The 26,214-nt window shown below is 39.6% G+C and overlaps 1 protein-coding gene across 11 annotated transcripts in view; it reads left to right on the top strand.

The window, feature by feature from the left end:
* The window catches only part of LOC124134537 (probable 3',5'-cyclic phosphodiesterase pde-5), a 113,576-nt gene that overhangs the window by 45,777 nt on the left and 41,585 nt on the right, over positions 1-26,214 (top strand). For 9 of the 11 annotated variants that reach the window (XM_048400405.1, XM_048400402.1, XM_048400407.1 and 6 more), the window contains 6 exons: positions 4,951-5,124; positions 17,824-17,867; positions 18,530-18,641; positions 19,487-19,536; positions 24,194-24,222; positions 24,868-24,985. In XM_048400405.1, coding sequence (XP_048256362.1) covers positions 4,951-5,124; positions 17,824-17,867; positions 18,530-18,641; positions 19,487-19,536; positions 24,194-24,222; positions 24,868-24,985 — 527 coding nt within the window. Of the gene's footprint in view, positions 1-4,950; positions 5,125-9,530; positions 9,573-17,823; positions 17,868-18,529; positions 18,642-19,486; positions 19,537-24,193; positions 24,223-24,867; positions 24,986-26,214 lie in introns of those variants that run through there. The other 2 variants (XM_048400404.1, XM_048400408.1) reach the window with 2 other exon arrangements.

The following is a 26,214-nucleotide window of genomic DNA, read 5'->3' as shown; positions in this document are numbered from 1 at the left end:
AGGAACAAATTTGTAAATAATGGTTAACATCAATAACATGTATGTAACACCTCTGTAATATAAATACTCTAGGCCTATGACCTTTAAGTGCTTGAATACAGATTGATTGAAATAAATTTCAAACACAACTAATCTTAATCCCTGCCTAATTCGTATGTTTACATCCCCTGACAGAAAGGGAATCCTGTTGGCCAAAGTGAAGTCACAAGTAGGTATAAATCTGTTCAAGGGCATATCAAGGTACCCTGACACCACAAAGCTGAGTCAACTAGAGCCATGAAATATGTCTACATGATATTAACTGGTTGTCATGACCACCAGATATAAAGTTACAGATAATGCAGTGTTCTTCTCATAACTCAGAATTAGGTGTTCTCTAACCTGGGACTACTGCAGTACATCTAGCTTGTCGTTCTTGTCGGTAGCTGGTTATCGCCTAGATTCTTATAAATGATTAGCATGACATCTTTACAGCTGATATGTCCACCTTTCAGTCTAAGGGTTGATGAGGCAGAAGTATTCTAGTATTGGCAGCTTAGAATATGATACTTACAAATGTTAGGATGTGGTACGTATGTACTACTCAAAACAAGTTCAAGAACACCTGATTCTTTCATATTACTATAGTTAATATGTTTGTTTGTTGTTTAACGCTGCACTTAATATTCCAGCTATATGTCGGCGGTCTGTAAATAATGGAGTCTAGACCAGACAATCCAGTAATTGACATCATGAGCATCGAGCCAAATAATTGGGATACGATGATATGCATCAACCAAGTCAGCCAGCCTGACCACCCGATCCCGTTAGTCGCCACATTATTACACCCCCTATCACTTCACATTTCAATAGAGATAACTGTTAGGGCTTACAATTACTATTGTGATACTGTAGTGAGTTTAGGCGAGGTGGAATGCATTTTAATGTCACGTTCATGATTATTGCACTTATGTACCAATGTGCATGCATGTGCGTGGATGGTTGGTGGGATAGCCTAGTGGTTAATGCATTCGCAAGACCCGGGTTTGATTCCCAACATGGGTACAATGTATGAGGCTATTTCTAGTGTCCCATGCTGGAATATTCCTAAAGGCAGCGTAAAACAATACTCACACACGTGTGCATGGCTGCTTGTACTTGTCAGACAGGGTGCGATTTCATTGTTATTTCTCCACTGCAACTGGTGCAGGCTGCAGCTATCAACTGGCTGCACAACACAAACTTTACTAGAAAATTAAAACAAAAAGTACCTGATCTTTCAATGTCAGTTTACCTTCTGTTTTCGTGGATTTAATTTCTTGCAAACGAAATTATTTTGACCCACTCCTACGCACATTCATGTTCCCACTTTGTCATATTTTGGGTCTATGTCTATATCTCTACAAGCAAACACATTCATTTTCCATTAAACAGAATCAAGTAGGACTATTGATGACATGATTACCCCATCCACCAAACCTTATCAAAGTAATCAGAAACAGACATTGTTTCACCTAGGAGGTCAGTGACATGACACTATACTGTTATAAATGTTAAAATATATTGAATAACAAAAGGAATAATCCTAAAGGAATATGGTGTAGGTATTGGACATTATTACCAGCACTGGTATGTGTATGGTCAACACTTTATCATCATACATAACAAAAATCCTGATCTTAATGGCTAGTCACAGTCTTGTAATTTTTTAACATCAGTGAAAATGATAGTCCATTTATAATGAGCCAAATTCAACTCATCAAGTGAAATCTCATGATGCTGCTTGACTAATATCCTGGTTAATATCAGTGTGCAGAGAATTGTTATTCTCAGCTCCCTGTGGAGTATACAAGCCCACACAGCCCTTAAAGTCCCATACACCGCTGTGGACACTTGTAACTCATAGTGCTGCGGGGTGGGGCAGGGCTAGGATGGGTAACTTGGGTACTCAGGTCGGGTGGGTACTGAGTAGAACCCGGGTACCCATAGGACTACCGGACCCGTGGTTAGTCACGTGATATATTGTTCAATGACAAAAAATATCAAGAACTCCATGGTTACACTTCAAGTTACTAATGCTCAGATTTTTTTCTGACTATGCACACATTCCTTCTGGCTTTCATATGTTTAAATATAGATAAAGCTTCAGTCAACTTCAGTTCAGCTACGGCCAAACTATTCCCAATCGGACACTTGTACCCATCTCTTGAGACCTACAGCGGGTACCCGGGTAGGGCCTGGTAATAGTGGGGTGGGTACCTGGATAATAAATTTGGACTCGTCCCAGCCCTAGGGTGGCGCTTTATTAATGATCTTTTGATCAGGATGATCTTGATTACCGTATTTTCATGAGTATAATGCGCACCCCCCTCTAGTGGATTCAGTATTTTGGGGGGGGGAAATTGAGTATTATTTGCAGAAAAAAGTTACACCGTACCCTTTCAGCGATCTCCAGTAAACAAACGGGTGATAAAAGTCTGGTCAGTACAAATTTGAAATTTGAGATTAAAAATCACCAGGCATGTTGATTTACCATTCAAATTGTATTTATTTTTTTGTTTTACAACCAGGGATTAAGGTTACCTTGTTAATTTTCTCGTAAAACAGCAATCTTTAAAGAATTTTGATGCAAGGATCGGGAAAAATTGTATCTGAAACTATTTATTTTTAACAGGAATAATATATTCCAATATCTTGTTATTTAAATGCAGCCTTTACTAAATATATTAAAAATAATAATAACCCTAAGTGCAGCACTATTGCCAGTTATTTTATTTCACATGGAACAATTTGACCAGTCCCCGTCGAGTTTCCCGCACATGTGATCGCAAAAACTACATGTTGACATCGAATCATCAAACTACTACAAATATGACTTTTAACCAGTCAAAGTATGGCATTTATGATATATCTATCCATTCTCTGTCAACTAAATGTTCGTTTCAAGGTGCCAATAGCGGTAATCTGACCGCGTTTGCTGTTAATAACAATTTTGCCGAAATTAATTAAAACCACATAAATTTTGAAAAAAATTAATGAAATAAGTTACAAACATAAGTCCAGATATACAATGAATAATTTTTATAACCAGACAGCATAATTACATGATTAATTTGCATACTTCAATATGGATTTGTTGACATGGTATTTCCGATGTTCACTGTACTGTCTCACAGTAGGGGGAAAAAACATCAAAACTCATTATGACGTGTATCATGCACACACCCTTCTACACATCTGTGTTTTTTGGAAAAAAGTGCGCACTATACTCATGAAAATACGGTAGTTGGGGTGAACTGAAGGGCATGTCAGGATTTAAGAGAATCCCTTGAATGTAAACTCGCCACCTGCCTCAACGTTCCACCTTCTGGAGTTTTAAGCTAGAGTAATGAGCATGTATGTGGTTATATCTTTATAGCCTGCAGTTGGGATAATACTTAGGGTTGAATAATGATATTGTGAGAGAAATACTTGTGGATGTCATTATAATATTTTGTGTACCTCATTAAAGTGTATATTAGCCTATATCCATTTTATTTCTTGTGTGTTCCAGTTTTCATGGTCAAAATGCAAAGAGGCAGGAAGTAAAATTGAAAACGATGATGTTCCTAGGGTTATTTCCAAACAGCCAATGATATGTTCCTAGGGTTATTTCCAAACAGCCAATGATATGTTCCTAGGGTTATTTCCAAACAGCCAATGATGTTCCTAGGGTTATTTCCAAACAGCCAATGATGTTCCTAGGGTTATTTCCAAACAGCCAATGATGTTCCTAGGGTTATTTCCAAACAGCCAATGATGTTCCTAGGGTTATTTCAAAACAGCCAATGATGTTCCTAGGGTTATTTCAAAACAGCCAATGATGTTCCTAGGGTTATTTCAAAACAGCCAATGATGTTCTTAAAGGTTATTTCAAAACAGACAAAAAGATGGGAAAATGAGTGTATTTTCAATCAAAGGTGTGACTTAAGAAAAATACATTTTTCAGCTTATTGACAGGAAATAGAAATTAGTTGAGAATATTATATTGTATACAGGTATGATTTAAGAGATAAAGGTCGCGGCAAGGCTATTTAGATGAAAAAGACTTTTGTCATCCCTCATCATTGGTGTTTGGTACCCTAGATCGAGAGATTCAAGGTTAACTGTATATTCAAGCGCAGCCATGTAATCTTGTAGATGTCTCCGTTACCTTGTCAACTTGAACACAGGTTATTCCATGTGGCAATCTGATATGGCTTACTTGTTCCTACTCTCACCCAAAATGTCTGCTATTTGGCTTAAATGCCATTAGGATTGATTGGTTTGTTGTTTATGCCACACTCAGCAATATTCCAGCTATATGACGGCAGTCTGTAAATAATCAAGTCTGGACCAGAAAATCCAGTGATTGACATCATGAGCATCAGTCCACGCAATTGGGATCGATGACATGCATCAACCATGTCAGCGAGCCTGACTGCCCGATCCCGTTCGTCACCTTTTACGACAAGCATAGTCACCTTTTACGGCAAGCATGGGTTGCTGAAGACCTATTCTACCCCGGAATCTTCACGGGTCTAAGTGCCATTATGAGAGTGACCGGAACTAAAAAGTGTTTCTCCTTCAGACCTGAACCAGGAGCTTGTATCAGAGTACCTCGACATTAACCCAGACATTAACAGCTGAAATGGATAGAATTATAATTAAACCACCCGCGTGTTATCAGAAATGAGCTGGCCACTGTAACTTGATAATGCCCTCATATTGTTTGACGACGGGTCATTATCACACCCGTTGTTAGGTGACGTCATATTGAAGTTCAATAGTGACGTCATCTGGTTTGTTCTGTGACGTTTCCATATTTGTAAAAGTGGGTCAGGGACATTCGTTGTGTGTTGATCGTATTAAATGTTTCAAAACCGAAAGAAAAGAAAAGAAAAGAAAGAAAATAATGAGAGTGACCATAACTAAAATGGTTTTCTCCTTCAGACCTGAACCAGGACCTTGTATCGGAGTACCTCGACCACAACCCTGAGTTCCTGGACCACTATGTCCACGCCCGGGTCAGTCTGGACCAGATTGACCGATGGCAGCTGAGGAAACTCCGGCCACCATCGAGATACAACAACCGGCCTCAGTCAATGGAACACCTCTCAGTCAATGGTAAGTACAGAGAAACCTCTTTATACAGATACTGATTCATGTTATCAGTCACCATAGGTCACCATGTCTCTTTGTGCCTTATAAATGAGTATCCTGTGAATTGTTGCAACCCTTCAAAAATAAAAACAGAAATATGGTGTACAGCGTGCCTCATGCTCATTGTATCTGGTTTCGTTCTTGTATTTACTATGTTTACTACATTGAATGAGTTGTCTGACTCTTTGTGTTTTAATTTTATTGGTTTATTGGTTATTTTATTTTATTGTTGGGTTGCACAGCAAGCTTTGCGCTTTTGACCAACAGGCAGCGGCCAATATAAGTGGTACAAATCAATGCCCTTTCCTATCTCGCATGAGCATCCACATTGCTTTCTGGTATTGCAGAATTCAAAGAAGAAGTCATGTTAACACCTCGACAAATCGCAGACATTGTAACAGTGTCTCTCCTAGGGCTGGGATAATACACCAACTGTGCGATCCGATACGTATCACGATACCTTGCTCATGATCCGATATGTATCGATAGTCCAATCAGAGAAAGTTTAACAAAATCAGCATCCACGACTGGTATACCTTCATATGAAAGTGATTTACTGCTGCCTGTCTTTGTTGACATGAATATGTTGTTTTTTTCATCTTTAAACCCCCAATGATTGCCTGTGTTTTTGTGGATGAAATTGCGAATGTTTTCGTTATCTGATCGACTAGGTCGTCGCCTATGGTAGTCACCATCTTTGTGAAGCTATATGAGATAAGAACAACGATCTGATTGGATATCGTGATTTCATTACAAGGGGCACAACTCTTGATCTACGCGAGGTGGTGCCAGGGTCAAGCCAAGAAAAGTGGCTTTGATGTGGCAATTTAGTGTAGAAACTAGGCTTTTATATAGGCAAGTGGACATGCTTGCCTCGGGAAGATGACATCATTAGTGTAGACAGTGGAGCAGTCTATATTTGAGTTTGCTGAATCTTTGGTTTGAACTCTGCGTTTTTACACAGCTGAAATCATTTGATGTTGATGGCTTCATTTGTTATGTATAGATGCAAAATAGGGTCATTTTTCTTTGCATAAAAAGTTCAAAATGATTGCCACAACACAGAGAGAGAGAGAGAGAGAGAGTTTATTTATGTGTCACCCGTAACATGAGCTGTGTAAATGCCCAAAAGGGACACATGATTTAAAAGTAACACCCAGCCATGAGGCTTTAAAATAAGTAACCACAATAAAATAATAAATACATATTATACATAAAACATAAGAAGAATGCTCTTCTTATGAATTAAATAATTGTTACGTTTATACATATTTTTTCGTGTGCTTGCTAATAGAACTTGTACGTTTTCTGACTTTAAAATAAATATAAGTCTGTGTGCAACAGTCAGATCTGTAAAGGTAGGATTTAATATAGGTCTGTCAATAACATACATACAGTCATGCCCCGCTTATACGGACTTCAGATATCCGGAAACCTCGGTTCTCGGCCGATTTTCATTCAAAACAAAATAATTACTATATAAATTTACCTGTATATACGGAAATTCAGTTTCTTGAACCAGATGGTCATTTTCATACACAAAACACTGAAATGCACACAAAATTGTCTCCCTTACCCGGACAATACACTTCTGCTGGTGGTAATCCTTCCGCTGGTGGTAATCCTTTGATTCGTGAGGATTACGTTTGAGACTGACTTGTTTATTGTACATGTAATCCCATTTGATAAATATGGCGTCTGTGGAGGTCAGAGGTCAAAGTTGCATAATTGAAGGGAAGTAACTCTTCCAGTAAGAAGCTGGTTTCAGTTATACGGAACGTCGTTTATACGGACGAATTGTGAAATGACGCAAGTGTCCGTATAAACGAGGTACGACTGTATCTTTGTTCAAGTTCTTGACACATGTCGACATATAACATCTCGTCTCAATGATTCTTCATACAGCAAGCTATGGTTCATGTGTTCAGGGAGCACAGGTGGCCCAGAAGTGTAGGTGATCTACTTGCTGTTTGAGTCCAGGTTAACCCAACTGTGAACCGTCATCTGCCAGCCCCACACACATATACTCATTTATTGTAATACATACACTACTGCCTAGGAGTTCATTCCCCTGACATGCATAGGCAACGTGTGAGGCAACCTGTGTGCTCTGTGAATTGGGCGTTTTGTTTTTTTCCCTAATTAAGGTTAATTTTTGTCCGTAGGTGTCTTTGTCTCAACAAATATGACTTTAATACATAGGCCCATGGCTTTTCTGTGGCAAATTGGGTCCCCAGGGTTCAATGCTTGTTATGGGTGTCTCAGTCATCTAAGGCGCCACAATTTACTGTGCAGAGTTGCGTCCCTTGGGCATGCAAGAACGCAGCATTAAACCAAACTCACTCACTCACTCACTCACTCACTCACTCACTCACTCACTCACTCACTCACTCACTCACTCACTCACATACTCACTCACTCACTCACTCACTCACTCCATTTGGCATAAAAGACAATGCAGTGAAGATCATAAGACTGGATCACTGAAATTCAGTGATGGCACCAGGTGTTTGCAAAAAGGGTAAGCATACCTCCCCAATCAGGACAATAGGCACCCTGCCACTAACACAATTGACCCGTGCAGACCCAGGGTAGAATAGGTCTACCAAATAGGTGTTTTGTAATGTCAGTTAACCCTGTGAAGATCGCTGGGTTAGAATTGATCTTCCGCAACTTACGCTTGTCGTAAAAGGCAACTAACGGGATCAGGTGTTCAGGCTCGCTGACTTGGTTGATGCATGTCATCGTATCCCAATTGCATGGATCAATGCTCATGATATCAATCACTGGATTGTCTGGTCCAGACTCGATTATTTACAGGCCACCGTCATATAACTGTAATATTGGTGATTGTGGTGTTAAACAACAAACAAACAAACTAACAAACATCCACTCACTACTTGTCATGACGGTTAAAATGAGTGGATGTCATTGTAATCTGATGGTACAGTGTATTCACTGGAATGGTTGTGACCTATTGTTTACAATCCTGATATGGCCAGCATTCACTCCCTTGCTGTAAGTGTAGTGGCCATAAAATATCCGAGTCCCTTGATGGGATTCGAACCACGGACCTTCTGATCCGAGGTCGGACACCATGACCAAAGAGGCTAACCCCGTCAGCAATCTGACAAGGTAAGGATGTCATCTGTGGGATGACTCCACGCCCTGCTACATAAGCATGGTTGTCTTTCTCTCAATGTCAGAAACTAGAGGCATGATGATGACATTTGTTTATGTCTCTCCCCTGGTGTCAAGGAGAGGTGTACCTGACTAGTTTGGCTTTACTGTAACATTCCAGAAGCTCCAGCCTTTGGTGTCTATATTTCACAACTTTTGAGGCACAACTGAGAATGCTCTTTCTACGAATACTTCAAAGAACTTCATCCGACTCTTGCTCAAAAGTTGTTTGATTAGGGCAACATTACATTCAAGGACTTAACAATCTTTCAAAACATGTTATGGTTGACATTTGAAGACATTTCCAAATTTGACGCATTAGTGACAAAAATTCCCAATTCTGATGCAATTCCCTATTTTGACTTGTACCATACAATATTCCTGTGTTTTGTTCAGGTGAACAATTGAATTGGGTGGAGCAGGATATGATCACCTTTACATAAACACCTGATATCATCACCATTTGATTGTGATTCATTCATTCATTCATTCATTCATTCATTCATTCATTCATTCATTCATTCATTCATTCAATCAATCAATCAATCAATCAATCAATCAATCTTTAGTACAGAAATACTGAAAGGCCATAGGCCTATAGTACATATCTTTGTGGATAGTGCGTAGACATATTGATCTCTACTTGTTTAGGTCATCTTATCATTTCTAAAATTCATTGCATGAAATATATACGCTGTCAGGGGCTTCAGTACATTAATATTTATAGAAGACATTAATTCATTAAGCTTAAATATATTTGGAACTTGATACATTGATGGATGTAGGTATGATAAAAATATGATAGTGATTCATAAATACATGCTACAATACATAATAGTCAGAATTGTACAATTGGCTCTTAGTCCTAACGTTTATGGAAAGGGTTTTGTTGTTTTTATTTATTTTCAAGTAACAAGAGAACAGGGAGAACAAGAGAAACCGTTTCCACGATTTTGAAGTTGTTTTCTTCTGATAACCCGACCTTTGAAAACCCTGTACTATTTTAGCCCCAGATACCAGTTAACACCTGGAGGTCAGGGAATGCTGTACACAAGGTCACCATTCTATGGTTTACATAATGTTTGCTGTATTTTATGTAGGATATCAGAAACTTTCTAGTTTTACACAACATTGTGTGGGTTGATTGTAGGGCTGGGACGGGTAACTCTGGTACTTGGGTCGGGTGGATCCTGAGTAGGACCCGGGTACCCACATGACTACCCGGACCCAAGGTTAGTCATGTGACATACTGTTTAATGACATTAACAATAAAACTCAATGTTACACTAAAAGTATAGCTAATGTTCACATTTCTTTCTCACTATGCAGGCATTCGTTCTGACTTTTATATGTTCGAGTAAGGATAAAGGGTCTATCAACTGCAGTGTATACATGATCATGTATCTAAATAGTTTTTGCCAGGGCTGTGGTAAAACAATTCCCATTCAGACATTTTGTACCCAACTCTAGAGACCTATAGCGGGTATCCGGGTAGGGCCGGGTAATAGGGTGTGTGGCACCCGGGTAGTTAATTTGGACTTGTCCAAGCCCTAATTCATTGGTTCGGAGGTGAAAAATGTTTACATCTGACTATATACCAACCATGACGAGCAGGAGAGCCGCTTTGTGGTGTCAGGCAACGACCAAACACTTTTTTATGCAAATTGTGTTAGTTTTGTTTGTTTGTCTGTTTAGCGCCGCACTCAGAAATATTCCAACTATAAGGGGGCAGTCTGTAAATAATTGAGACTGGACCAGACAATCCTGTGATTGACATCATGAGCATAGATCTATCATGAGGATACGATGACATGCATCAACCATGTCAGTGAGCCTGACCACCCGATCCCATTAGTGTCCTCTTACGACAAGCAGTCTTGCTGAAGGCCTATTCTACCCTGGATCTTCACGGGTCAATTGTGTTAGTGGCAGGGTGCCTATTGTACTGATTGGGCAGGTATGCTTACACTTTTTGCAAACACCTGGTGCCATCACTGAATTTCAGTGATCCAGTCTTATGATCTTCACTGCATTGTCTTTTATGCCAAATGGAATCTGTTTCGGCAGATAATAGAGACTGGTCATTCTCTGGCGTTCATGCTTTATATTCACATCATACAGAAGGGGTTGTATCTGTTCTTTGTAGAGTGATTTGTTTTGTTGGTTGTTGAACACTGCACTCAGCAATATTCCATCAGATCGCCTTTCACGACAAACAACCTATCGCCGTACCCCCAGAATTCCACTGGTCTTTGATGTTTGCAGTTGCCAGAGACCATACTATGTTACAGTCAGTGTTTAACACTGTTAGCTTTCTCTTTTGTCTGTTCATTGTCTGTATATTATCACTATATTGTCTGTCCACTTTCTGTATATTATCACTGTATTGTATCCACTGTCTGTATATCATCACTGTATTGTCTGTCCACTGTCTGTATGTTATCACTGTATTGTCTGTCCACTGTCTGTACATCATCACTGTATTGTCTGTCCACTGTCTGTATATTATCACTGTATTGTCTGTCCACTGTCTGTATATTATCACTGTATTGTCTGTTCACTGTCTGTATGTTATCACTGTAATTGTCTGTCCACTGTCTGTATATCATCACTGTATTGTCTGTCCACTGTCTGTATGTTATCACTGTATTGTCTGTCCACTGTCTGTACATCATCACTGTATTGTCTGTCCACTGTCTGTATATTATCACTGTATTGTCTGTCCACTGTCTGTATATTATCACTGTATTGTCTGTTCACTGTCTGTATGTTATCACTGTAATTGTCTGTCCACTGTCTGTATATCATCACTGTATTGTCTGTCCACTGTCTGTATATCATCACTGTATTGTCTGTCCACTGTCTGTATATCATCACTGTATTGTCTGTCCACTGTCTGTATATCATCACTGTATTGTCTGTCCACTGTCTGTACATAATCACTGTATCGTCTGTCCACTGTCTGTATATCATCACTGTATTGTCTGTCCACTGTCTGTATATCATCACTGTATTGTCTGTCCACTGTCTGTATATCATCACTGTATTGTCTGTCCACTGTCTGTATATCATCACTGTATTGTCTGTCCACTGTCTGTATATCATCACTGTATTGTCTGTCCACTGTCTGTATATCATCACTGTATTGTCTGTCCACTGTCTGTACATAATCACTGTATCGTCTGTCCACTGTCTGTATATCATCACTGTATTGTCTGTCCACTGTCTGTATATCATCACTGTATTGTCTGTCCACTGTCTGTATATCATCACTGTATTGTCTGTCCACTGTCTGTATATTATCACTGTATTGTCTGTCCACTGTCTGTATATCATCACTGTATTGTCTGTCCACTGTCTGTATATCATCACTGTATTGTCTGTCCACTGTCTGTATATCATCACTGTATTGTCTGTCCACTGTCTGTATATCATCACTGTATTGTCTGTCCACTGTCTGTATATTATCACTGTATTGTCTGTCCACTGTCTGTATGTTATCACTGTATTGTCTGTCCACTGTCTGTACATAATCACTGTATCGTCTGTCCACTGTCTGTATATTATCACTGTATCGTCTGTTCATTGTCTGTATATTATCACTATATTGTCTGTCCACTGTCTGTATATTATCACTGTATTGTATCCACTGTCTGTATATCATCACTGTATTGTCTGTCCACTGTCTGTATGTTATCACTGTATTGTCTGTCCACTGTCTGTATATCATCACTGTATTGTCTGTCCACTGTCTGTATATTATCACTGTATTGTCTGTCCACTGTCTGTATATTATCACTGTATTGTCTGTCCACTGTCTGTATGTTATCACTGTATTGTCTGTCCACTGTCTGTATGTTATCACTGTAATTGTCTGTCCACTGTCTGTATGTTATCACTGTATTGTCTGTCCACTGTCTGTATGTTATCACTGTATTGTCTGTCCACTGTCTGTATGTTATCACTGTATTGTCTGTCCACTGTCTGTATATCATCACTGTATTGTCTGTCCACTGTCTGTATATTATCACTGTATTGTCTGTCCACTGTCTGTACATAATCACTGTATTGTCTGTCCACTGTCTGTATATCATCACTGTATTGTATCCACTGTCTGTATATCATCACTGTATTGTCTGTCCACTGTCTGTATGTTATCACTGTATTGTCTGTCCACTGTCTGTATATCATCACTGTATTGTCTGTCCACTGTCTGTATATCATCACTGTATCGTCTGTCCACTGTCTGTATATTATCACTGTATTGTCTGTCCACTGTCTGTATATCATCACTGTATTGTCTGTTCACTGTCTGTATGTTATCACTGTATTGTCTGTCCACTGTCTGTATATCATCACTGTATTGTCTGTCCACTGTCTGTATATTATCACTGTATTGTCTGTCCACTGTCTGTATATCATCACTGTATTGTCTGTCCACTGTCTGTATGTTATCACTGTATTGTCTGTCCACTGTCTGTATATCATCACTGCATTGTCTGTCCACTGTCTGTATATCATCACTGTATTGTCTGTCCACTGTCTGTATATTATCACTGTATTGTCTGTCCACTGTCTGTATATCATCACTGTATTGTCTGTCCACTGTCTGTATGTTATCACTGTATTGTCTGTCCACTGTCTGTATATCATCACTGCATTGTCTGTCCACTGTCTGTATATCATCACTGTATTGTCTGTCCACTGTCTGTATATTATCACTGTATTGTCTGTCCACTGTCTGTATATTATCACTGTATTGCCTGTCCACTATCTGTATGTTATCACTGTATTGTCTGTATATCATCACTGTATTGTCTGTCCACTGTCTGTATATCATCACTGTATTGTCTGTCCACTGTCTGTATATTATCACTGTATTGTCTGTCCACTGCCTGTATATCATCACTGTATTGTCTGTCCACTGTCTGTATATCATCACTGTATTGTCTGTCCACTGTCTGTATATTATCACTGTATTGTCTGTCCACTGCCTGTATATCATCACTGTATTGTCTGTCCACTGTCTGTATGTTATCACTGTATTGTCTGTCCACTGTCTGTATGTTATCACTGTATTGTCTGTCCACTGTCTGTATGTTATCACTGTATTGTCTGTCCACTGTCTGTATATTATAACTTCATTGTCTGTCCACTGTCTGTATATCATCACTGTATTGTCTGTCCACTGTCTGTATATCATCACTGTATTGTCTGTCCACTGTCTGTATATCATCACTGTATTGTCTGTCCACTGTCTGTATATTATCGCTGTATTGTCTGTCCACTGTCTGTATGTTATCACTGTATTGTCTGTCCACTGTCTGTATATCATCACTGTATTGTCTGTCCACTGTCTGTATGTTATCACTGTATTGTCTGTCCACTGTCTGTATATTATCACTGTATTGTCTGTCCACTATCTGTATGTTATCACTGTATTGTCTGTCCACAGTCTGTATATTATCACTGTATTGTCTGTCCACTGTCTGTATATTATCACTGTATTGTCTGTCCACTATCTGTATGTTATCACTGTATTGTCTGTCCATTGTCTGTATATCATCACTGTATTGTCTGTCCACTGTCTGTATATCATCACTGTATTGTCTGTCCACTGTCTGTATATCATCACTGTATTGTCTGTCCACTGTCTGTATATCATCACTGTATTGTCTGTCCACTGTCTGTATGTTATCACTGTATTGTCTGTCCACTGTCTGTATGTTATCACTGTATTGTCTGTCCACTGTCTGTATATCATCACTGTATTGTCTGTCCACTGTCTGTATGTTATAATTTCATTGTCTGTTCATCATGTAACCTATTGAGCACAGGGTAGTCCAGACTATCTGTGCAACATGTGCCAATACATGACCTGACTGTGCCCCACCCCAGCTCACAAATAGACATACATTCTACACTAAGTATCACAAATATGACTGAGGTGCCGCACCCCTCACTCCCTACCCCCTATGAGTCTATCCAGCCTGTCTGTCTGATTAAAGGGCACCTAGTTAGCTGTCAGATCTCGTCAGCCTGTATGACTGTATTAGCCCCTGGCTACATGAGTTTGCACACTCCAGTTGATAAGGAAATTGTGAGCCAATAATTTGATTTGCTCACTTTCTACTGTACTGAGTTTGTCATGCAGGTGCTTGATATAAGTATGTTCCAGGTGAGCAAGCTTGGAGAATGTCCCATGTTTCATATTCATCTAAGAGGCGGTGGGGTGGGTGAGTGGTTAAAGCCTTGCTTCGTCATGCCAACAACTCAGGTTTGATTCCACACCCACACACATATGCATTCACACATACACACCCACACTAACACGCACACTGTCATGCACACACACTTAATCACTATCTCACTGCACTATCCCTTCTCTCTCTCTCTCTCTCTCTCTCTCTCTCTCTCGCACGCACGCACTATCATATGGATTAATGCTATCAGCAATGTAAAACCATGCTCCTATACAGCTTGTCGTGCCAAACTAGTCACATGACATGCCCAGCTTGTCACATGACAACACATGGGAGTTTTGTTTATTGTTTCGACAGGAGATAAAAATCACACACAAAAAATTTTTATTACTGTTTATTTGTTTTTGCCCAACCAAAAATAGTAAAAATATTCAGCTGAAAAAATAGAAAAGAAAGTATAATTGTTAACCCTTCAGGTGAAACTTGTCAAAATACACTGTACGCAGGTTGGTGAATAGTTGTGAACTACACAGGATGTTGTTGGTTGGTTGGTTTGTTGTTTAACGCCGCACTCAGCAATATTCCAGCTATATGACGGCAGTCTGTAAATAATCAAGTCTGGACCAGAAAAATCCAGTGATTAATATAATGAGCATTGATCCACGCAATTGGGATCGATGACATGCATCAACCAAGTCAGCGAGCCTGACAACCCGATCCTGTTAGTCGCTTTTTACGACAAGCATGGGCTGCTGAAGACTTATTCTACCCTGGAATTTTCATAGGTCACACAGGATGTAAAGTGCTCCCTTAACAGTTGCATGTAGTAAGTACTGAGTACAACACTTCCATGTTTACATCCTGCATTTGAACCCAACACACAACCAGGCAGCCTATTTCCGCAAGCATTAATGTGACCTGAGTTCCGTGTTAATAGGGCGGTCGGGTAGCCTAGTGGTTAAAGCGCTCGCAAGTCATGCAGAAGACCCGGGTTCAATATGCCACATGGGTACAATGTGTGAAGCCCATTTCTGGTGTCCCCAGCCATGATATTGCTGGAATATTGCTAAAAGTGGCGTAAAACCATATTCACTCACTCACTCCTTGTTGATGAAAATGGACAAAATTGGCTCCTGAGCACTGTCATCAAGTATCTCCAACTGAAAGGGCTGACTTCTTAAGCATCCATGCATGTTGATGCGCCGGACATCATGAATGATGCTCCTTCCTTTGCTTCTGTTAGGAGGTGGGCAGCAGAGTTCAAGAAGGGTAGAGTGAGGCTTGAAGATGGTCCAAGATCTGGAAGACCTTCGACTGCTTCCACTGAGGAAAGTGTTGACAAAGACATGATATGATTATGGATAATCGACCACTGACAGCCAATACAGTGGGCATCTCTCATGAGAGAGTGAAGAGCGTTCTGAGGCATAAATGGCATGACAAAGGTTTCAGCACACTGGGTTCCAAGGCTTCTGACTCATGATCAGAAACAGTTAATTGCATGGGAAAATTCATTAAAATTGTTGCACCTGTGCACAAGTCTGTATTCGCCATATCTGGCTTGGTCAGATTTCCACCTCTTCCCAAACATGAAGGTAGCAATGTCTGGCAAGCATTATGCAAATGGTGATGTCATTTCTGCTGTAGAGGACTTAACACCACCAGGAGGAACCTTCTCCACCAATGGAGTCCAGGCACTCCAGCATTGATGGTAGAAGTGTATGGACCTCAGATGGGATTATGTTGAAAAGATACTGGCAACCAACTCGATCCATCAACACAGTCCATCATTGTTGGGCTCAGAACATCCACCCCTTGTATATATGCCATATCTGTCCACTGAGGAGCACCTATAAAGAGAACAAAACCTTCTCTGATAAAAATAATCAGAAAAGAATCTATAAACCATGAATAACAATGTGTACATGACCTTATGGAGAGATTATGTTCTCATCCATTGTGGTGAGAAGCCTTGTTGGTGTTGTTTGTGAAAATTGGGTTTGATGTTGCATTCAAGATTATTGCACACTGTATGGCAACGTGCGTGTGGCTGTTTGTACCCATCCAGACTCATGTCAGTTTTATAGTGCTTAGTTTCAACCTATTGAGATACCATGTCACAGATGAACATGGACACCCCATTCATACACAGTACACTCACTCTGAGCTGACCAGTTTTATCCCATTAATGACAAATGCCAGGCAGGGTAACAACAATTTCCATCTTTTAACATATTTAGGTATGACACATATATACACAGTATGCAAAGTTTTTTTACATTTGTACCTCATAAAACACAAACAAAAAATATTAAAGTCAATTTTTACATAATTAAGTATGGAATTTGGATTCAGGCCTCATTACGTATTTGCTTGAACTCCCTCAGATCCATCATTCTGCTTTCCAACAGCTTGTAGTAAGAGGCAACTAACAGGATCGGGTGGTCAGACTCGCTGACTTGGTTGGTGCATGTCATCGATCCCAATTGCTTGGATAGATTCTCATGATGTCAATTCCTGGATTGTCTGGTCCATTATTTACTGACCGACGTCATCTTAGCTGTAATATTGCTCAGTGCAGCTTTAAACAATAAGCAAACAAACAAACAATCATCATTAGCGTGTGTCATCTGTGACATATTGTGTGACAACAGTGACTGGGCACTCCCATTCTGTTTAGATTGAGCTCCATTAGCTTATTGTGTGCTTCATGAAACGAAAGGAAAGCTCTGGAGTATTGATACATCATTATGGGCGATTTTGTTTCAAATGGGAGATGTGTGTGTGTGTGTCGGGGGGGGGGGGGGAAGGAAGTTGGGTTGTGTCTTTCGGGGAAGGATGGCGGAAGGCGGTGGGGGTGTCTTTGGTTGAAGGAGGAGATGGTTTGGGAACAGGTTCAAAATTCAGGATCTGAAAATATTAATTATTTGTCTGACCACCATAAAAGTAAATGTTAATTTTGTAGAAAGTGATTGATGAAATGGATTGTACCCCAGGGTGCATAGCTTCTGTTCACTGTAAACAAGATAACCAAGCCTTTTCTGACATATGTTTGTTTACATCAATGTATTGCTGTAAACTAAAAGGACTTAGCCTTTATTTTTTCCACAAAACTGACCAACACAAACAGCTTGTTACAAAGTGCCTTGTTGGTGGTGACTGATGTGGAAAAAAACTCACTGTGCCGGAGAACAAAGAATATCAGTCCTAAATGTGTAGTATGACTCTTTTTTGGTGTATTTTTCATAACCTGAACTTTATTCCTGATATTTTCTTTCAGGTGAAAACCATGGTGATAATAAATCAAGTCTTTCAAAGTGGAAGGTAGGAAATTAACTATTAATATAGCATTAGAAACATCTGTGTTTGGAAGATATCTTCTGTGCTTATTAATTTCATTAGATTTGATGGGTTGCTGACAATTCCAATCATTGGATTGTCTGGTCCAGACTTACTTATTGACAGACCATCCTCATATAGATGGAAATTGCAGAGAGTGCCGTCAAACAACGAACAAACAAATGTATTCAGCGATGATGGCGTCACAACTGACAGTAGGGTTTCACTCTTATAGTCATTCATAAATACCAAATAGGTGTTTTGTAATGTCAGTTAGATCTGGGTTAGAATTGATCTTCAGCAACTTACGCTTGTCATAAGAGGCGACTAACGGGATCAGGTGGTCGGACTCACTGACTTGGTTGATGCATGTCATCATATCCAAATTGAGTAATTGATGCTCATGATGTCTGGTTCAAACCTGATTATTATTTACATAATATAGATGGAACATTGATGAGTATGTGTTAAAGTGAGTTAAACAACAAACAGTGTCAGTCAAAGCATGTCAGGATGATAATAATGTTTGAACATTTGGAAAAAAGAAAGCGACAAGACGCTTTCCATATTCATAAGTAACTTGTGATAATAGAAGCATGTCAAGCTGACTGTATGATTTAATTCAATGTGAATGAATTTCACTTCAGTCCCGAATTCAGTCGAGCCGTGGTCGAGTGCTACAGGAGTTAGCCAGGGAGGTTTACCAGCCCAATGGGAAAGCCATTATCCTGCACGAGCTGGCTGGCTGTGTGTGTTCAGGTACGGTAGGCAGCAAATATTGCACAGAAACATTCTTAGACCATTACCTTTAGAACATTCTTAGACCATTATCGTGAAAGCATACTTAGACCATTTCCTTGAAAACATACTCAGGCCATTGTCGTGAAAAACTTACTTAGACCATTACCTTGAGAACATACTCAGGCCATTGTCGTGAAAAACTTACATAGACCATTACCTTGAGAACATACTTAGACCATTATCGTGAAAGCATACTAAGACCATTTCCTTGAGAACATACTTAGACCATGAATAAGAAAACATGTTTAGACCATGAACAAGGAAACATACTTAGACCATGACCAAGGAAACATGTTTAGACCATGACCAAGGAAACATACTTAGACCATGACCAAGGAAACATACTTAGACCATGACCAAGGAAACATACTTAGACCATGACCAAGGAAACATGTTTAGACCATGACCAAGGAAACATGTTTAGATCATGAACAAGGAAACATACTTAGATCATGAATAAGGAAGCATGATTAGACCATGAACAAGGAAACATACTAAGACCATGAACAAGGAAACATACCTAGACCATGAACAAGGAAACATGATTAGACCATGACCAAGGAAACATACTTGGATCATGACCTAGGAAACATGATTAGACCATGACCAAGGAAACATACTTAGACCATGACCATAATCAAAACATACTAGTGTCTGTTTCTATGGGTAAAATACTTAGATCAATAACCAGAAAACTTTCCTGAAATTGTGTTTGTATATGCTCAGCCTTAATTGGAATTACAATGTTCTCCTGTGTGAACTGTGTGTTGTTTGTGTTATAATGTTTCGTTTTTTTATTTCAGCGATCAATGCAGATGGATATAATCTTTATATTGTGGATGAAAACAAAAGGGTAAGAAGATTGCAGTACTCATTTCATGACCTCTTCATTCCAGGTGCAAAATAATTATATTTGAGATAAGGAACTTTTTTCAGGAATGAAATGTTTTATTTTTTAAACTGTGTGCGAACACTTAGATTGCTTACGCTATGGCGCGGTTAGGTAGCCTAGTGGTTAAAGTGTTTACTCGTCACACTGAAGGCCCGATTACCACATAGGTAAAATCTCGAGCTCGTGGCTTTGGCTTTTCCCTTGCTTGTGGTTTTACATTTTCAACCAAAACCTCAGAGTCGTGATTTATCCTTAACCTGCATACTGAATGATATTTTGTACTTAATACAATATGGAATTGTACAATAATGGAAAAATTAAGTTCCACTGAGCAGGGGTCTGAGGTGAGTATGGTTTAAATATGCCGCTTTTAACTGTTGAATATTCCAGTAATATCACGGCGGGGACACCAGAAATGGGCTTCACACGTTGTACCCGTGTAAGGAATCGATCCTGTGTCTTCAGCGTGATAAGGAAACGCTTTAACCACTAGGCTACCCAACAGCCCCGAGGTGGGCAGTGACAAGGTGCACGAGGAGTCGATGCTCCACATGTATTCTCAATGTGCAGCTTTGACTCTTCAGTCACTGTAGCTGTTCATATTACTTAATTTATTGTAAGGGATTAAATGTCTTCAACTGCTTAGATATTAGTTATAGATTTTGTTGGAACCGTTTGTTTGTCGCACAGAACACCATCCTAGTAAGTAACAGAAACGTCAAATACTGAATTAAGAAAATGGGTTTCTCAATCATGTGAGGTAGCAAACACACAACAGACTGGTCCATGTGAAATCCTCCCACCCCTGCTGCTGTTATTGACAGAACAGATTATGCAAGATCTGCAGGTTCAGTTGTCAGGTCGTGAGTTTTCGTAAGCCTGTTCAGCAGTAGGCTTTGATGAGATCCATTTAACTCCAATAAGGTTGAAACATTTATGTTCTGGCATCAGGCTTAAATAGGATGTGGTTGAGGTGAAATGGCGTTTAACATGGCTTTCACGGTTATTGCACTTTTTTAGCGATGTGCATGCATTTGTGTATGTGGTTGCTTGTACTAGTCCAGTCTTATGCCAATTCTATGGTGCCTGACCACTGAGATACCATGCTGCAGTTTAACATGAATACCTCACACAGACACAGCATACTGACTCCAAGCCGACCAGTCCTTGTTTTAGCCCCTTGATGCCGATTGCCAGGCAGGGTAACAAATACCATCTTTTAACATCTTTAGGTATGACACATCCGGGGATTGAACCCCAGACCTTCCGCTCTCCCGGCAGACACTCTACCACCAGGCTACAGAGGCAGAAGTTTTAATATTGAACATACAATAAACCTGAAAAGTTGAATACACATTATCTTTATCTCCTAACTAAGCACTTCTAAATCTTTCTAAATCATGGGCAATTTTGATACGAAAAAGGGCGAATGATCTACCACTGGACCACAGAGGCGCTGTCGGCTTTAGGAGGAATACTGGTGACCAGAGTGAGAACCTGGTCAGGTGGATCATTTGACATTTGTGACCAAACTTTACACCAGGTAAGGGGGCACAGGTGGTCCAGTCGTCTAAGGCACCACGATTCGCTGTGCAGAGTTCCATCCCTTGGGCATGCCAGAAACCTATGATTGTGGGTTTGAATCCCACGATTATGTTTCTAGGTTTGTCAGCACCATACCTGTGCTCGTGGGTTTCACCGAAGTGGTAAACGTCTGAGACTTGCATCACTTCAAGCTTTCCTCCCACATTAAGCTGACACGCCGCCATACAAGTGGAATACAGTTAAAAGCTACTTACTCACTCACTACACCAGTCAGGAATGACATTTTTACATATGACTACAGTTAATCTATCATCTCTGGTGGGTATTGCACCTCACAACCTTCCAAATCTGGTGTTCTTTAACTTGTTTTGAGCAGTGTGTGTCATACCTTGAATGACAGTTTACAAATAAAGCCCATTAAGGACCGCAACTGAATTCCTCAGCACTGACAGTAACATCACCAGATGTTCATAACTGAGTGATCATGGGGTATCTTTCAGGTCGACCTGTCAGTTTTGGGGGGAAAGGTGAGGATGGCACCTGCTCTGTGTGCTCATGCTTCACTGTGAATATAATGTCACATTCAATTGTATGTCACGATTTAATCCAGGTATGACTCAACTGTTCCGTCTACTCAGGTGTGTTCAGGGGACCACCTATTGCGAACTTGTTTAACCCAGAGAACCAGTGACACAAAATGTTTATTTAATGACTCTTCACTCAGGTTCAGTCCCGTAAAGATTCCGGGTTAGAATTGGCCTTAAGCAACCCATACTTGTCGTAAGAGGCGACTAACGGGATTGGGTGGTCAGGCTTGCTGACTTGGTTGATGCATGTCATCACTTCCCAATTGCGTGGATTGATACTCATGATGTCAATCACTGGATTGTCTCGTTCAGACTCAATGATATACAGACTGCCATCATATAGCTGGAATATTGCTGATTTCAACGTTAAACAACAAACAAACAAGTCATTCAGGTTCTTTGGTGGATATTGAATCAGAACCCCAGAATCATTGGTCTAAAGTTGGCAATGGCTATAAAGTCGGTAGCAGCTAGAACTTCATGTGGGATTGAACATTGCAGACTTTGTTCTGCTGGACATGACAAGAGATGGTTGGATCAGTGATCATGTTGATTAGCTTGACTCTTTCATGTAGCACGTGTGAAGTATCTTTAGGCAAATGTAATATATGCCTCTGTTCACCCAGCAGTGAATGGGTACCTGGTAGGATGACATGATAATGTGACTGTTAAGCCTGTTGATAGGCTGCTTGGATTGTATACTCCCTAGGGAGCTGAGAATGAAAATCGAGTGCACACGAACCATTGACTGGGATAATAATGTAGTCTCTCATAGTCTAACTGCATTTGACCAGTTATAAATTGGAAAGTGTGCTATAGAAATTCAATATTTAATTTTTGTTAAAAATGAGGTAGCCTAGTCGTTAAAGTGTTCGCTCATCACGAAAAAAATTCATGTGCGATTCCCTACATGGGAACACAGTGTGGATCTGACTCCTTGTGTCTCTCCATGATATTGCTGGATTAACTCATCAACTGCCAGAAAACCTCACTAGTAGCTGCATTTATAAGTATTTGATTAAATCCCCTTCAGTTAAGGAAAAAAAAACAAGTTGGAGTTGTGTATCATACCATAAAACACTGCAGGGAAAATAAACCATGAGGGTGCAGATTGTGAGAATATGCGGGAAATATTCACCTGTGCATAAAATGGACTTGTCCAAAATTGCCGAAATCGGATTCTATTGAGGGAGTCATCATTATTAAAAAACAGGTAAATATTTTTTAAGCTTGTGCATTTTATCATCATCCTTAAAGAGGCTGAATATAATGTTGAAATCTCATATAAGAAATAAATGACACTGCAGGGAGAATAAACCACTCTGAGGTGCGCCCCTCGTGGTTTATTCTCCCAGCAGTGTTTTATTGTACGATAAGCAACTCCAACTAATGGTTTATTCTCCCAGCAGTGTTTTATTGTACGATAAGCAACTCCAACTAATGGTTTATTTGTCAAATAACCGACATCCTTGTCAACAAACCTAATAACCCACAAGCCGAGTCGTGAGTTACAAATGGCTAGTGTGTGCTTCCATAGATCGGTGTGGTCTAGAGATAACTATTGTACATGTTGTAGCGTATGCCCACATTCTCAGGATCTTGTGATAATGTTGATGTTTAATCTCACTATGGACTATGTCGGTCATCACGTAGGGGTGGTATCTGTGTGAGACAATCACATGCGGTGCTCTAATCTTACCATGTACTTTCCCACTGTGCATTTTGTTGTAATCTGGAGACACACTGTTTACATACATGTTCATGCAGATATGTGCAGGGAAAGGTCTCTTCATTTTAGGATTCAGACGTTCAGCTTGTTGCAAATTTTTCCCAACAAAATTTAATCATTGTCCCAGCAGCAGTTTTATTTTTCTATTGTGACCAGTTAGCTTCAATAGTCAAAAAGATATTTGTATATGACTCAGTATGTTTTTGAATAGTTTAGCATTAAGTTCTTTGAGGCAGTAGGGTAAAAAACAAAAAAAGCATTTTAGTCAAATAAAAAAAACAGATAGTTAATGAGTTGCTGATAAAACAACAACAACAAAAATTCATTTAGGTATTCATGACAATAGAAATGCCTCTTTTTTACAATGGCACATACAAACCTGTGTGTAAAACATTAAAACATGGTTGTCGAGGTGAGTAGTACATTCTAACAGACAGACACACACCCATACACATGTCCCCCGCCGTGATATTGCTGGAATATTGCTAAAAGCAGCATAAAACCAGGCTCACTCACTCACTCACTCTCACTCACTCACTCACTCACTCACTCAGATAATCATGCACACACACACAAGGGCATACATGTTAATTAATTGATTTCACAGTCTCATTAGCCGCTCACGATGTATCATCATGAGATCACATTATGAAGTCCTGCTCAGCACAAATAAGAAAATGATTCTGGTTAGAATTTCACCAACATATGTTTGAGTCCTGTGTTCACAGTCCGCATCACATTCAGTTTTCTGTTGCAGGAAGTGATGTACGTGCCAAATGTTAACAGGTGAGAAAAGCTTAAATGATCTTTTGTCAGAAAATTATGTAAAAAAATAATTTATTTATTATACTCACATTATGGTGAGTTGTCATTCTTGCTATTAGAAACAAACTCGTTGCAATGATTATGTAGAATTTAGAAATGATTGTATTATATTTTAATGTGACGTGTTGCTAAAAATTTCATTTCTGATGTGTTCAAAATTCAGTGCCAGGTAAGTTTATTTTATGGTGATATGGTTGTCATATTTCCTATGAGTTACATAGAAAGTTGTAGTGCCAAAGTAACACAAAACATTAAGATGATAGAACATGTACTAATCTGATGTTATATCAAGGTCACATATAGTAGTATGGCTTTTTGTTACCTGTGGTGATTCTGGGTAAGAATATTAGCAACCTATACTTGTCATAAGATATGGCGAAATGAATCTGGTGGTCAGGCTCTGTAATTTGCATGTCGTCGTATCCCATTGTGCATCAATCGATGTTCATGATGTGAATCACAGAATTGTCTGGTCAGACTTGATTACGTACAGACCGCCATTCATGCAGCTGAAATATTGCTGAATGCAGTTTTAAGCTACAAACAAAAGAAACAAATGTTTTTTTCGCCATATGACTTCTCTACCAATGGTATGTGTTACTGCAGTAGTAAGCCGATGTCCAGTAGTGGTCCGAGTAATGGCGACCGGATCTGTCTGGGGACGACAGTAGCAGCACATGTAGCACACACACAGGAAACAGTCAGGTTAAAGGATCCGCATGGGGTAAGTACACTGTGCTGGGCCAGTAGCTCATTGGGAAATATCACTGTAATGAGACATGGAAGTGTTTTATTTTGTTTTTACGTGTCTGGTGCCAAAATGAAATTTGTATGGCTGTATGTTGCAGCAGTCATCAAATGATATTATTTACACTTGTGCTGATGGCAAGTGAAAATTGCGTAAGAGTTGCTTCCCTTCCATTGAGAATATGTTAGTGTTGTCGGCAGTTATATTTTTTAATAATTTTCAGCGATTTGTTTTTTAAATCAGGCAAAACATCCATTCAGCAGATCTGTAATACACGAAAAAAATTGGTCTGGTCTAATATTTAATATGCCACAAAGTGAAACATCTTTGTTAAACTTTAACTTCATTTAGTTGGTATATTGAGTTAGATGATTGATCATACTCATCAGAAAATCATGCTATGTGGCAAGTCACCATCTTGTAAAAACCCAGACAGTTGGAAGACTAATTACTCCAGATAATGTGTTTTCATTGATAATCAAAGGAAGCATAACTGTTGATGAAGAAGTAAATGGTTCTGATATTTGTGGGGTGCTTCAAACAAATTCTCACATTGAAAACAGGTCATGGATGTACAAAGTGACACTGGACTGCGAGTTGAAGTTCTTTTTACACTATAAAGCGAATGATTTAGTGGGCAGACAACTCTGTTTGTGATGATGCAGTGGACATTTTAGTGGGCAGATAACTCTCTACCTGATGGGACATCATATGTTTTAGTGGGCAGATAACTCTCTTCCTATGAGGCACTGGATAAATTAGTGGGCAGATAACTCTCTACCTGATGAGACATCATATGTTTTAGTGGGCAGATAAATCTCTTCCTATGAGACAGTGGACATTTAAGTGGGCAGATAACTCTCTACGTGATGAGGCAGTTGACATTGTAGTGGGCAGATGGTTCAGATTATATATCTGTTTTTTGTCTCTGTAACATAATGGGCCCCAGGGTTAAAATGGATCCCAAGCACTACAGGTTGTCGTATTAGGTGACGAAGTTGGATAGGGTGGTAGGACTCAGCCACTGCTGATTTACTGTTGCAAATTTTAGCCCTGATGATGCAGTTCACTGCTCATGCTTTCAATTTCTGGTTTGCCTGGTCCAGACTCGATTCTATCAGGTCACCATGATCGACATAACTTACATTACAGTGGACTCCGGACTACAAAGTGACTATTTTCCAAATGCTATGATGTTTATATTG

The sequence above is a fragment of the Haliotis rufescens genome, unplaced genomic scaffold, assembly GCF_023055435.1.
Source record: "Haliotis rufescens isolate VD_foot unplaced genomic scaffold, xgHalRufe1.0.p SCAF_2, whole genome shotgun sequence".
NCBI classification, from domain to species: domain Eukaryota; kingdom Metazoa; phylum Mollusca; class Gastropoda; order Lepetellida; family Haliotidae; genus Haliotis; species Haliotis rufescens.
The sequence above is the reverse complement of the archived record's forward strand: the minus strand, read 5'-3'. Positions and strand labels throughout refer to the sequence as shown.